This window comes from Pteropus vampyrus, unplaced genomic scaffold (assembly GCF_000151845.1).
Source record: "Pteropus vampyrus isolate Shadow unplaced genomic scaffold, Pvam_2.0 Scaffold486, whole genome shotgun sequence".
Lineage (NCBI taxonomy): Eukaryota > Metazoa > Chordata > Mammalia > Chiroptera > Pteropodidae > Pteropus > Pteropus vampyrus.
The window spans coordinates 1,116,071-1,128,730 of record NW_011889267.1 but is presented as its reverse complement, the minus strand read 5'-3'; the positions used below and the strand labels follow the sequence as shown (position 1 = coordinate 1,128,730).

Genomic DNA, 12,660 nt, shown 5'->3' with positions numbered 1-12,660 from the left:
TGCCAAGAAAAATAGACATGCTGTTCCTCAGTTTGTCCAAAGGAAGCCTTATGCCCTTCCCTTCTGGAAGCTAGGAATAGAAAAGTGACTCAAAGAATCCCCAGCGGAGCCACCATGTGAGTACAATATTTTGCCTCCTTTTCCGGAGTATACGCCATTCCTATTACTCTTTCGTTATTACACAATTGGTATTTAATACCAAGTCCTCCCCACCAATATGGGGCTATGTGATATCCCTGTCGCACCCCCTATGTTAAATCGTCCCCTTTCTCTTGATTCATCCCTCCCCAATCACACAACAACTGGAATAAGCCCTGATAATGGGCATCTTGAAGGCAAGCCACAGAAAGTGCAGGAGCCCTCAACAGAACACACATTTTCCAGGCCAAGAGAGGAGACCATTGGTAGTAGACAAAAGCAAGTTTATTAGGACTCTGGGGCTAGGGATGCCTAAGGTCTGAATTAAGGCAGCTCAGCTGGTTCTCACAGCCCAGGAGGTGGCCAAGGCAGTGAGAAGGGGTGACTCAATGCTGAAGCCTAACCTTTGCATCTGAGTCCCTGGCCAGAGACCTCAGGAGTTGGTTCTGGGATTGGGGAAATGATCTGGGGAGAGGAAGCCTCGAATACACAGCCTTCATTTCAGTAACGACCATTTAATTTGTTCCTTGGCAGACTGAAGAACCTGGGGGTTGAAGGAAAGGTTGAGAGAAAGAATTGGGGGGGATGTCAAGTGCCTTAACACTGCAGTGAGGTCTATAGCCCACCTTCTGTAAGGGTCCCTGCAACTTCTGGTCACTAGGTGGCAGCAGTTCATCTCTGCCTGGCATAAGCAGAAACAGGCCATCCAGAGGGAAAGAGCAGTCCAAATGGCTGCAGCCAGCTCCCAGCCCAGGCCCAAACCTGCCCGGCCCTCTGGTTTCTGCGTCTGCAGCCGTGGGTGTGGCAGCAGGCCCCGTCTTCCCCAGGTCATGCCATGTGAGCTCCTGCCCACAGTGCCACGTCTAGGCAGAGACTGGAACCAGGCCTGACACTTCCTTAGTCCAGACACCTCAACAAAACTCTAGCTCCAGCCTTGGCTGGCAATGTGTCCTCCAAACCCCAACCCACTGCTGATGTGGCACGGCAGGCAAATGGTGGCTGGCCAGACAGTGCTATGGGACACCTGTACTCAGACTGTTCACTCTCGCATCCTGCTGAAGAAACCTCAGTCCCATGCTTACATAAATCCATACAACTGTGCATACACAATCCCAACTTGGTGGTGATTCCAGGTACATCCTTCAGACTGTCCCTCCGGCTACCAAGCCTCATTCCCTTCCGAAGAAGGTCCATCCCAAACTGTTTGTTACTTCTTCCCGCACGGTCTCCCGCTCTCTCAAGGACAGCCTAGCCCTGAGGTTCTCCTGTTTCTGCTAGCCATTTCGCCTCCCATTCACGACCTGTAATTCCTTGGTTTTTACTCAAGAATTCCATTAAAAGTGCTATGTCTTCATTCTTTCCCCCTTTGGGAAAAGGGGAGCTGTGCTAAGAGCTTTCTCTGCATTAGCTCGTCTAAGTCTCACAATCACACTGAGGAGTATCCTGTGATTATGTGAGCCCCAAAGAGATTGAGTAACTTGCCCTGGGTCACCCAGATTCTAGGCGGTAAGGTGGTGCACACATCCCAGGATGACTCACAGCAGCACCTGTGTTCTTATCTGCTGTGCTCATTGCTCCCTAACCTCTTTTGGATATGAAAACAGCCATGTGGCCTCATTCCTTCCAGCAGGGTATGCAGAGGCCTGGGGAACTGGGAAGAGGGAGAGGCAGAGTAAGCATCAAGGGCAGTGACAGGGAAGTGGGCACCACACCTGGGGCTCCACAGAAATGTTACACGCCCATCTCAGCCTGGGCCACCACAGCAGGAGGTAGTTAGTGCCAGGGCAGGAAGCTCCATAAAAGCAGGATTAGTCTGGGCAGAGAGACCTGTGGGCAGACAGAACAGATGTCAAGCAGTCAGCCTGACAAGCAGGAGGTTTATACAGCTGGGAAACCAGTCAGGCCACAAATCCAGGGACCTCCCTCTGGCCCCACATGCACCCCCAGGTAGGACCATGCAGGGGCTGGTGAGGGTGGACTCTTTCACAGCCAGGTCACTCAGGGGCAAGGTGACAAGTGGGGAGTGGAGAAAGTTAGATCCTATTACAGGTTTCAGGGTCCCTTAACAATTCCCACATAGACCTAACGGAGAAGGGTGAGGGTTTGGAGGAAAATTCTATTTGATGTCCTTTCCAGGCTGAGAGGAGCATCGGGGGCCTGAGTCCCTGGATTGCTTTGGGGAGCAAGTGACACAGCCATCTCCAGAGTGGGCAGCTTACCCCAGGGTTTCGATCTAACTATGCCGAGCCAGGAGATGAGGTGGGCTGCCAGGAGGGTGTGTATCTCTCGCGAATGCTGATTCGCTCCCCCTTGGAGATTCTGGAAGCCTCCAGTGACTCCCTCCAAGAGATGGCCTATCGCCACCTCATCCCTCTCACACTCTGACTCCTCTCAGCCTTGACAGCCCCACTGTGGTCCCCCTGGGAGGCTCTGCTCTACTTCTCCCTCTAGCCCATTTCTGGCCAAGGCAGATGCAGGGGGCCTACCTGGGCCACACTCTGTTCAGTCAAGCCGCTGTCATCTGCCTGCAGGGAAGCAGTGTCAGAGGGTGGTCAGACCAGGGTGAGGGTAGGGGGTGAAGAAAGAGGTAAAGGGCCTTGGGGGTGGGGGGGTGAGGTGATGCAGTGCTTAGGGAATCACGAACTGCACCTGTATCACTGGTTAGTGGAAGGCCTGCAGCCCGTCACTTGGAAGCCAAGACCCCTGGGGCCTGTCTGTGGTACATGGATAGTCAGAGAATGAAGGGAATAAAGATGGGAGAAAAGGGCAAGAGAAGCCAGAGGTTCTATCTAGACTGCGACTTCCCAACCTCAAGGCCAAGGCAGCCACCTGGTCTCTTTGAGAGTTTATTTCCCCAGCCTACACTTCCCACCAGGGAGGATGGTGAGGAGCTGGATGATTCTACAGGGGGAGAGGACAGGAGATCTCTTACTAACTGACACCCCCCCCCAACTGCTGCTCCCTTTACAAGTGCATTGTCCCCGAGGTTGCTTCTGCGTTCCCCGGATCCGGCTGGCAGCCCACGTGCAGGGAGGACAGATGGCTGGGAGGACGAGGAGGGCAGCCTGGAGGAGATGTGACTGAGGGGGCATGCGGGAAGACTCTTACCCTAAAATTCACTTTCTGGATCACTTGCTGGGGGTCGCTCTCCAGAATCACACTACAAGATGAGAAACCAGAAAGAAAATTGGTGACACAATTCTTTCCCCCCTGCCCCTTTCGTCCTTTGCCATATCCTGCAAAATCCCCCCAGGGCACCTCCCCACTGACCCAGGGCACCTCCCCACTGCTTTTCCTCAGGTCAGACCTCTCCCTCACCACGGAGAGCCCTCGGCTCTGATTCTTCTAGACCTCGAATCTGGTGGTCACGCCCTCAGTGTCATTGGGCAAAAGCTGCGAAATGGGGTGAGTCCAGTCTAGAACAATCGGGGTGTCAAAAGGAGGGGCTCTAAAACTCAGAACTCTTGGAAGTTCGCTTCATCTTCTGGGTCTAGGGATGGATTCAGATGAGTGAAAAAAGGCGCCCCCTGGGGTGCCTATTTTGTTTCACTATTATTTATGCCACAGGGGGCATGCTGTACGTGAAAAAAATGGACTTCCAAAAATCGGAATCTTTCCTTCTGATAGACCCAAATATCAAGGCTTTTCTCAGCTAGGGGACACTCTTTCCTGATGCCCTGGGAATTCTCTGGGGCCATCTGTGAGTGTGTACAGGGTACAGGGGGCAGGCATGAGGGCCTCATGGTGGCTGGGACAGACCATGGTGAGGCTCCTCCTGGGCAGAAGCCTAGTTTTATTTCTGGACCAGTCCCAGGGGAATGAATAAATATTTTTGAGAGTTTTTTCCAGGCCCCATCATTGGGGCACCCTAGCCCTAGGCTCCCTCACCACAGGTCCTTTTATCCATAAAGACAGAAGCATTCAGGCCAAGGCTCCGGTTCAGGCATTGACTTGACTGACACTTCCCTGATTTTCCTTGGAGGGAAACTGTAAGCTACTGAAGGGGCAGAGACTGGGCCTTATGGAGGCAGAGACCCAGAAGCTTAGAAAGCTATGTCCTCCCTTGCACAGGCCCTTCCTGGGCCCTGCGCCTCATTTTGTATTTGTCAGAGTGTGTGTGTGTGTGTGTGTGTGTGTGTGTCTGTGTGTGTGTGTGTGTCTGTGTGTGTGTGTGTCTGTGTGTGTGTGTGTCTGTGTGTTTTTCCTTAAAGAGGTTCCACCAAATTGTATATGCTTCTAATTCCACAAAATCTGGTCTTTTTCCACTTTCTCTTGGGTGTGTGTGTGTGTGTGTGTTTTTCCTTAAAGAGGTTCCACCAAATTGTATATGCTTCTAATTCCACAAAATCTGGTCTTTTTCCACTTTCTCTTGGGTCCCAGCAACTAACACAAGGCTTTGCAGTAACAGGCAGTCAATAGGGAGGGAAGGGGAAGGAATCCCGCAGTACCCCATCTCCCAGAGCTCCCTGCCCCCAGGCGTGTGATATAAAGTCATGGAAAAAGCCCATGGCTTTAGATCTTGGACCTGCCATGGCGTCACATTATTTAATCCCCATACCCTATGAGTCGTTGCCTTATCATCCCCATTTGAAAGACAGGGAAAGTGAGGCTCAAGAAGAACGTGCAGCTGGCCCAGGTCACGAATCTAGCCACGGCTGGAATGGGGCTCTAAGAGCGGGCAGTATGCAGGCAGCAGGGCTCTGCCCGAACAAAGTCCTCCATGGAGGAGAAAGTGTCTGTTCTGCCTGCTTCTCCTGGGCCCTGGATAGCAAACCATTTCTCCCAAACTCTGCCTATTCAACAGTGAGCCATATTTGGACATCAGATTCCTTTCCTGTTTGCTTGACTTTGGCTAACATTGAAATTAACCTCCATCCTCATGAGTGAGGTGCAGGGGCGGAGAATGAGATCACTGGGAATATGCTGGGGAAGGGAGGGAGAAGTTGGCCAGAGAGCCAACAATGTGCTGGGCGCAACCTAGAGCCAAGGGCCCTCAAAGGCACCTCCCCACTGTGAGTGTCCCTGACCGGCCCCTCTTCTCTCCACCCCTTCCTCACCCGCCATCCACAATCTCGTCCAGCACCAAGAAGGCTCCATCCATGTTCTCCAGTAACCAGCGCTTCTCCACGTTCTTCCTGAAGGCAGACACAGCTCCTGAGCCTCCCCATGGCCAGGAGGAGCTAGGTCCGTGCCTAAGTGCGACAGACCCCCTCTCTCCACCCATTCCCCACCATACCCAGCAGGCTCTGGGAAGGACAATGTCAAGGGCAGCGAGGGTAGCACCTATGCAAAGGATTCCTGAGCAGAGGACAGGCCTGCTTCCTTAAGCCCTCCTTGCCCAACCTCCCACACTTGTGCCCACCATTTCATAGCTAGTTTAGGTGCTGTAGCTCTACTATAGTTAATTGTGTTGACTGGGAACATTAATTTCTGGTTTATCCTAGTTTGGTTTTCCCTGGTCATGTTCACTGGGATAGATACCAAATAACTGAATGGGGGTGCAACAAAAACCACCTTGAGCTTCAAGTCAAAAAAAAACCTCAATTTGAGTCTCTGTTCTGATATAAACAGTTCGTAACCTCACGCAAATCACTTAGCTGGTCTAGACTTCATTTTCTGGCCATACCCTTGCGTGGCTCTGCTCTGAGTGACACTACGGAAGTCAGGTAAAGGGCAGGGGCCTTGGAGGGGTGCTTCAATTCCAGCCTTAGCCTTGTGGGGGCTTCAGGAGAAAAGCAGGGAGGAAGAGCCTTGCCTCTGTGATGTACCGAGGCCTGGGAGATGGGGGCCTTGAAAGGCAGAGGACCTCACTCACCTTAACACGTGGTTCAGGGACTCAAACAGGCAGGTGAGAACAGACATGAGCATCAGCTGGGGGTGGGCAGATATGGGAGGAGGAAAACGAGAGAGCTTGAGGTTAAGAAGGCCAAAAGGAGACCTCAGAGCCTACCTGCATGGGCAGTTGTCCTTTTCCAGAGAGGACAGGGCTGGAGACTGACTGCAACTTGCCCTGGGAGGGCACCTCCCCGTGTATGGATTGGGAAACACTGGAGTGTCCCGCTGTGGGGCACTGAGTAGATCCTTCTCTAGTGATGTTTAAGAAACAAAGGTTTCTGCAGAGGACTTCGTCTCTGGTTCCCAAGAAACCTAAGCAGCATCATGGATATACCTTATCCCTGAAAAAAACCATTCTGGCTGCTCCCCAGCCCACAGAGCCCAGAAGGAAAGGTTCCGCTGGGAACCCTCAGAACCCAGCTTTTAGCCCAGACTCCAAGCCATTTCCCCATGGCCAGACCCTCCTCGTCACCCCAACCTTCTGAATTCACCTCATTCTCATGGGATGAGCCCACAACATACAGGAAGAGGTCAATGCTGCTCTTGTAGACGATAGTCATGCCCCCGAAAAACGCAATCTCACCTGGAAGGGAAGGGGACTTTCAGTTCCGGCCACCTCTGCCTGGCCGCTCGTCCCCGTCTCTGGCTCTGCATCTCTCCCGCTATTTCCTTCCTCTCTTTCCAAAGAACTCTTGCAAAGACCAGCCCTAGAAACACTGCCACTAGGCTACTCGGTGTCCTTCCCTCCACCCTCTATTTCTAGCAACTGCCTCATTCTGAGGAGTTAACTCGGTTCAAGGTCGACCTTCCACCCCCTCCCACCATGTGCCTTGGACCACTCCAGGCTGGTGGGGGCCCCACAACTCAGGTGGCCTCTTCCCCTGAGAGAAGGAGGACTAGGTGTGCTGAGGGTGGGGGGTTTGAGAGGGGTGGGAAGTGGTTTCCCAGAGGGAATAGAGAACAGCTGGGAAGGAGAAGGAAGAGAACCTCTGAAGAAAAGGGAATGGCCTGTGGGTGTACAGGGTCAATGGGGACAGATGCGTCCAGGTGGAAAAGACGACAGTGTGCGTCTGAGAGATCTGGGCAAGGAAGGGGAAGACACTTACTGTCAGTCCGGCTGGTCTTATTGAAGACATTTTTCTCAAAGGCCATCTGCTCCTTCATGGAGGGGAATGTGTCATCATAATACTATGAGAAAGAGAAGAAGGGGTGATAGCCATTCCACAGAGCCCAGCTCCTCCATGGATGGGTGGCAGGGAACAGTCGGGGCTGGCCGAGTACCCCATCTCCTCTTTATTGCCCTCTAGGCCTGACTGTGCACTATCCCCCATAAACATAAATTCTAAGTAAAAAAAAAAGTATTAAAAATCAGAGGAATTTTGAGGCCTGTTTTTGGAGTTCGCTCCTGATTTCTTAGAGGTTTTCATACATTCAGCAGATGTGTGGTGTGCTAAGGATTAGGGTGACCACTAGATCATACTGTTTCTTCACAAACTTAAGTCTACAGGAAAGAGGGTAGAACCAAGGGTCCTTGGTCACAACAACAACAATCACTAACAGCTACTTTATTATCCCTGTTACACAGACAGGGAAACTGAGGCATGAAGAAATCAGGTAACTTCCCTGACATCTCGAGTTGTAGGGGCAGAGCCGGGATTCAATACCAAGGATAGTTTGACTTCAGATAGGGCTATGGGGAAGATTAAATATCTAAGGAAAAGTTCCTGGCATACACTGCACAATTAAATCGATGCTATTTTGTTGGGTTTGGTGAGCCTCTCTGACTCAGTTTCTTAATCTGAACATGGATGTGTCCTGCTAGGAGGAGGCCCTAAAACCTTTGGCATTGCTGATCCACCTCTTAGCATCTGCTGGGGCAAGGTATGCTGAGCTCAGCTTTCAATTTTCTGTGTGTGTATTTTGCTACTTAGTACCCCATCTGCAGGCAAATTAGTTGTCTCCTTGCTGGCCACTGAAGGCATAAGACAAAATGCTTCAGCCCCAAACAAACAAACAAACAAATCTGTAATGTATTTCATAGCTAGTTAGATGCCATAGCCCTACTATAGTTAATGGTGTTGACAGTAGACATTTATTTTTGGATGATCCTAGTTTGGTTTACCCAGGTCATGTTCACTGGGATAGACACCAGATAACTGAGTAAGTTCAAGCAGTGAAAACCTGAGCTCCAAGTCAAATATCTGAATTCAGATCTCTGTCCTGATATTAACACTTGTGACCACAGGCAACTCGTTTAGCTTCTCTAACTGCATTTTCTTCATTTGTGAAAGAGTTAGATTACGTGGTCTCTAAAATCCTGTCTGGTTTCAAATTCTTAGACTCCTCAGACTAAATCCCTAGTGTTTGTTAAGCTGTAGAAGCAAAGTGGAGGTAGCTTGTTTAGAATTTGAGACTAGGACTCCCGGGTCCCAGGCTCAACACTCCAGTGACCCCTCAGGTGGTCCCTTCCACGCCCAGGGTCAGGTGGGCAGTGGAAAGGATGATAAGAAGATATTTCAAGGAACATGAGTAGAAACAGGGGGAGACATGCTCCCCCTTCAGGGGCCAGCACTCACAAGGCAGGAGGATGGACAGAATGACCCTCGGAGGGTCTAAGTTGAGCTGCTCTGAGTCACAGAGCCCACAGTGGGGTCTCTCCTGAGACAGAAAAGTCAGCTGGGTGGGGACTTCTGTTCTTGGGGCTGAAGCACAGTCTTCAGGGGCCCTCTGATTGAGGTTGGGAAGTTACCTTGGCCAGCAGTCGGTGTCCATCATTATCTAGGATGAAAACAGCCTTGATGGTGTAGAGGGAAGGTTCCTGCAACTGACACAGGGAGAGGGGGGGAAGCTCCGTTGGCCCCTGACTCAAGGCAGATGTCCTGTCATTAGCTTTATGGGATCTGCTGGCCCCAGGAGTCCATGCTCTGGCTCCAGTAACCCCAGCCCCAAAGGTCCATAGCTGGTTCCGGCCCAACCCTGTGCCTCGAGGGCCAACTCCGGTGCCTGTTCCACTCCCAAGTAGATGGTCCACTGCAGGCCCCGGGTGGGTGCTGTGCCCATTGGGTGCAGAAGGTCCGTCAGGCCCAAGTTCTGTCATGCACTGACTGCTCCAGAGCTCGAGTCGGAGTGTATCACAGAACCTGGGCCGGGGGGACAGCGGTGCGCCTCCTCCTTCCAGCTGACCCCGGGTCCAGGCTGGACCTGCGCTCTGAGCGCATCCCCGGCTCCCTGAACCCGGTGGGCTCCAGAAGCACGCACGTCACCCCACCGCTCCTGGGAGCTCGAGTCCAGGATGGCCCCACCACTCCTTACCCCTCCCAGCAGAATCTCAATCCACCCCCACCCCCAAGCAGTCCCCATAGCTTCTCCAAATTGATCTAGAACTTTGGCCCCACACGGACTCAGGACAGCCCTCCTGGCGAGTTCGCACCAGAAGGAACTTTTTCTCGCTGGCCTTGGCCCGTCCCCCTTACTGGGCTGCTCAATGGTGGCATCAAGTTCCCCGCGCCCTGCGTGCAGAGTTGTGAGTTGGCTGCCCCCCCACCCCCACCCTCACCCGACCCTGCTCCCGCTGCCCCAGACCCCCGTGCCCACCCGCCTGCTCCATACCCGTGGTGCCGCAGGCTCCCCGGCTCGAGCAGGTGGTGCTAGACCCCCGGCCTGGGCGGCCGGGGCCCCCTCCCCCAGGTGCGGACGTGGCCAGGCCTCGGGCCGCTGCATTCCGCTGGCTGCTTACCGCTCACAGCGCCGCCCGCCGCCCCGCCTCTGCGCTCACCCGCCCCCCCCCCCCCCCCCCCCCCCCCCCCCCCCCCCCCCCCCCCCCCCCCCCCGCCCCGAGGCCACCTCCCTCTTCTCTTTACCTGCTCTGTGCCTTTTTTCCCCCGTGGCCCTTTCCTCCTTCGTGCCCTCCTTACTTACCCTTCCCACCCTCTCAGCCTTGAGCCTCACACCCCAGCTCTCCTACCCCCACTTCTCATTTTTTTTTCTCTCCTCCCAGGCTGCTTTCCCTTCCTGAAAGCCCAAGAGCTCTTTGCCTCTTCAGTTTGTCCTAGAACCAGCCCCCCTGTCCCCTCCTGCCGCCTTTCTGGACTATGGATTTGATTTGCACCGGTGTCCACAGGCTGTCCCCGGGGGCAGCAGAAAACACAGGCAAAGTCCAATTTTGTCTCTTAACTCTTGGTAGGTACCATGGGGACAAATATATCAGGTGATCCTTCGGGTCTCAGGGACAGGTTCTAGCAGTGAGAGCAGATGAGGACAGCTCTGGATAGACCCCTCTATACAAACAGTTTCTCCCATTCTTCTCTCCACTTAGGGAAGGGAGCCATGACCACTGGGGACCCTCCACAGAAGTCTCCCAAGACACAGATGGGACACAATCAGAAACAAGACAGATGCCTACCAGCACAGATTCTCCACCAATGGCATCAGGCTTTGCCATGCTTGGGTTTCTTTGGTCTAAAGATACCAGAGGACAAGCTTTCCCTTCAGGACATTCAAAGCCAGTGGGAAATTCACACTCAAATGGCACAGAGTTAACAGTGCCCCATTTATCCATAACACCATCATGCATGTATTTCATACCTAAACGCTTTCACATACATTACCTAATATAACCCATACCTATGAGGTAGGTATTATCACCTCCATTGTAACAAAAGGGAGATTCAGACCTTTTCAAGATCGGATAACTAATAGCTCCCTGGAGATGGAATCCAGATTCAGACTCAACATTTCTGGCCCGTTCTTCTCTTCAGGACCTCTCATGTTGGACACTACACACACTCATCCCAGATGGCTGCCAAATGGGGTTTTCCTCTGCTGAACAGTATGAAGTCTTCTCATTCTTTAAGTCTCATCTTCAATGTCATCACCAAGAGGCCCTCTCTGACACCCATTGAATCTAACTTGACAGGTTTCTCCTGTCACATCCTCTGCCTCAGCACCCTACTTATTTCCTATGTTATACTTTCCTCAATCTCTAAATATTTTTACTAATTTATTTACAAATGTGTAGGCTTTTTTCTCCTACGAGAAGAGATAATGTGTATGTCTTGCCCCCTGTGGAATCCCTAGGGCCCCCGAACAGGGCTTGGCACAAGACAGGTACTTAATAAGCATTCGATGAGTAAGTGAACGAATAAATTAATTCAGGATGAGGGAGATCATGTGTAAATATTGACAGACTGTGCATTTTAAACGAATAAAAATGTGTTTATCAATGAAACCATATTTTATTGTGCTATACAATTTGAGTGTTTACTATGTACTAGGTACTTTTTGAGTCACTGGGCTATAACAGTAGACAAAATCTTTGCTCCCATGGGGTTTATATTCAAATGTTTGTGTGCATGCATTTCTGTGAAAGGTAATAAACATAAACGTCGATATGCAAGTTGGTGGTAAGGGCTATGAAGAAAAAATAGAGCAGGAATTGGGATCAGGAATGCGAGGAGAGGTTGGGGGTAGCAGACTGCCATTTTCATGAGTGCCACTAGAGAAAGCCTTCAAAAAGATGACATTTGAACAAAGAGCTGAAGGAGGTGAGAGAGTAAGCCACGCAAACATCTGAGGAAAACATCTATTGAACCTCTTTCTGTGATGTTTTAGAAGGCACACTTGAATCTTCCTTGCAGGCTATTAGTTATAGTGACCATTAACCAACATTTGGTACAATGGACGGTGGGTGGGGCAGGGGGAGGGAGGAGGAGAGCAGAAATGCGGTATTTTATTTGTTTGGCTTCCAGATCATCAGAAATCATGTCAATGGTCATGCCAGCTTGGTATGTTATTTAAAAAAATACTGATTTGATTATTTTGATGCCTTAATGTTTCTGTGAGCCAGTCCATTTTTAGTTCATATTCACAAGGACATCACCACAAAACCTCCAGAGGCATTTCCTAGCCTCTGTGTGGTATATGGTAGCCACAGTGAAAGAGGGTCTGCTTGCAGAAGGAAAACCTGCAAAGACAGGGGACTTAGGGAACTGGTATGGCTCCATGGGGACAGGCGGGAGACGAGTTACAGGAGGAGTGGTTAAGGTGCTAGAGAGGGGCAGAAGGGCTAGCAGAGAGAAAAAGCCAGGGAAGGAAGCTGAAAAACCACAAAATCCTCATCACCACCACCTCTACCACCTCAGTTGCTCTTACTGTAATCAATGAGATCTCTTCACATCTTAAGTGCTGTGGTAAGTAAATTCAGAGCCCTCTTTTCGAGGAAGAGATGCTCCTCGATGATGGCTCCTCCTCAAATTCCCTTAACTCCCCAGGACTCCTTTCCATCCTCAGCATTCCCCCGGCCTAGGATGCTCCTTTAATGAGGTTCTGTGTAAAAATACAAGGTCAGTGTGCAGTATTGAAATAGTGTCTTCCACAGAGCATCGTCCCAAGAGGACTTTACAGTGTAAGCACCCAAAAGCACCTGAGAAGCGAGCACGTGCAGCAGAAGAGAAACAGCTGGAGAGTCTCCCCAGAATGAGGAAGCCAGAGCTGGGTTCCAAAAGAACACAGCCTTCATTTCCCAGCTCTCTGCTCCCTTCAGGGTGGATGTGCTGGGGGTGGGGATGTACACATCTCTAACCAGCTGCAGTCTATGGAGTAGCTGGACTCAGAATTGGTCTTGACACATACACACACACATGTGCAAGTTCCTGCCCTTTGGAATCTCCAGGAGGCATGTGATTCAAA

General features: G+C 51.4%; 1 protein-coding gene and 1 long non-coding RNA gene across 4 annotated transcripts; one reads left to right on the top strand and one right to left on the bottom strand.

The window, feature by feature from the left end:
• Positions 1-401: 401 nt before the first annotated feature.
• Positions 402-9,731, bottom strand: COPZ2 (coatomer protein complex subunit zeta 2). 3 transcript variants are annotated; one of them, XM_023524684.1, is made up of 10 exons: positions 9,583-9,731; positions 8,723-8,797; positions 7,080-7,161; positions 6,465-6,556; positions 5,954-6,009; positions 5,196-5,273; positions 3,247-3,298; positions 2,625-2,663; positions 1,851-1,965; positions 402-682 (listed from the first exon to the last, which is right to left on the bottom strand). In XM_023524684.1, the coding sequence occupies exons 1-9, from the start codon at positions 9,691-9,693 to the stop codon at positions 1,912-1,914; spliced, it is 639 nt and encodes a 212-aa protein (XP_023380452.1). In that variant the 5' UTR covers positions 9,694-9,731; the 3' UTR covers positions 402-682; positions 1,851-1,911. The 3 variants fall into 3 exon arrangements, with proteins under 3 accessions (XP_023380452.1, XP_011380989.1, XP_011380990.1); XM_011382687.2 differs by lacking the exon at positions 1,851-1,965; XM_011382688.2 differs by lacking the exons at positions 1,851-1,965; positions 2,625-2,663.
• LOC111732732 lies at positions 9,337-11,205 on the top strand. Its single transcript, XR_002777683.1, has 3 exons — positions 9,337-9,496; positions 9,971-10,152; positions 10,289-11,205. It is a non-coding gene; the product is annotated as an uncharacterized LOC111732732 (long non-coding RNA).
• The last annotated feature ends 1,455 nt before the right edge of the window (positions 11,206-12,660 follow it).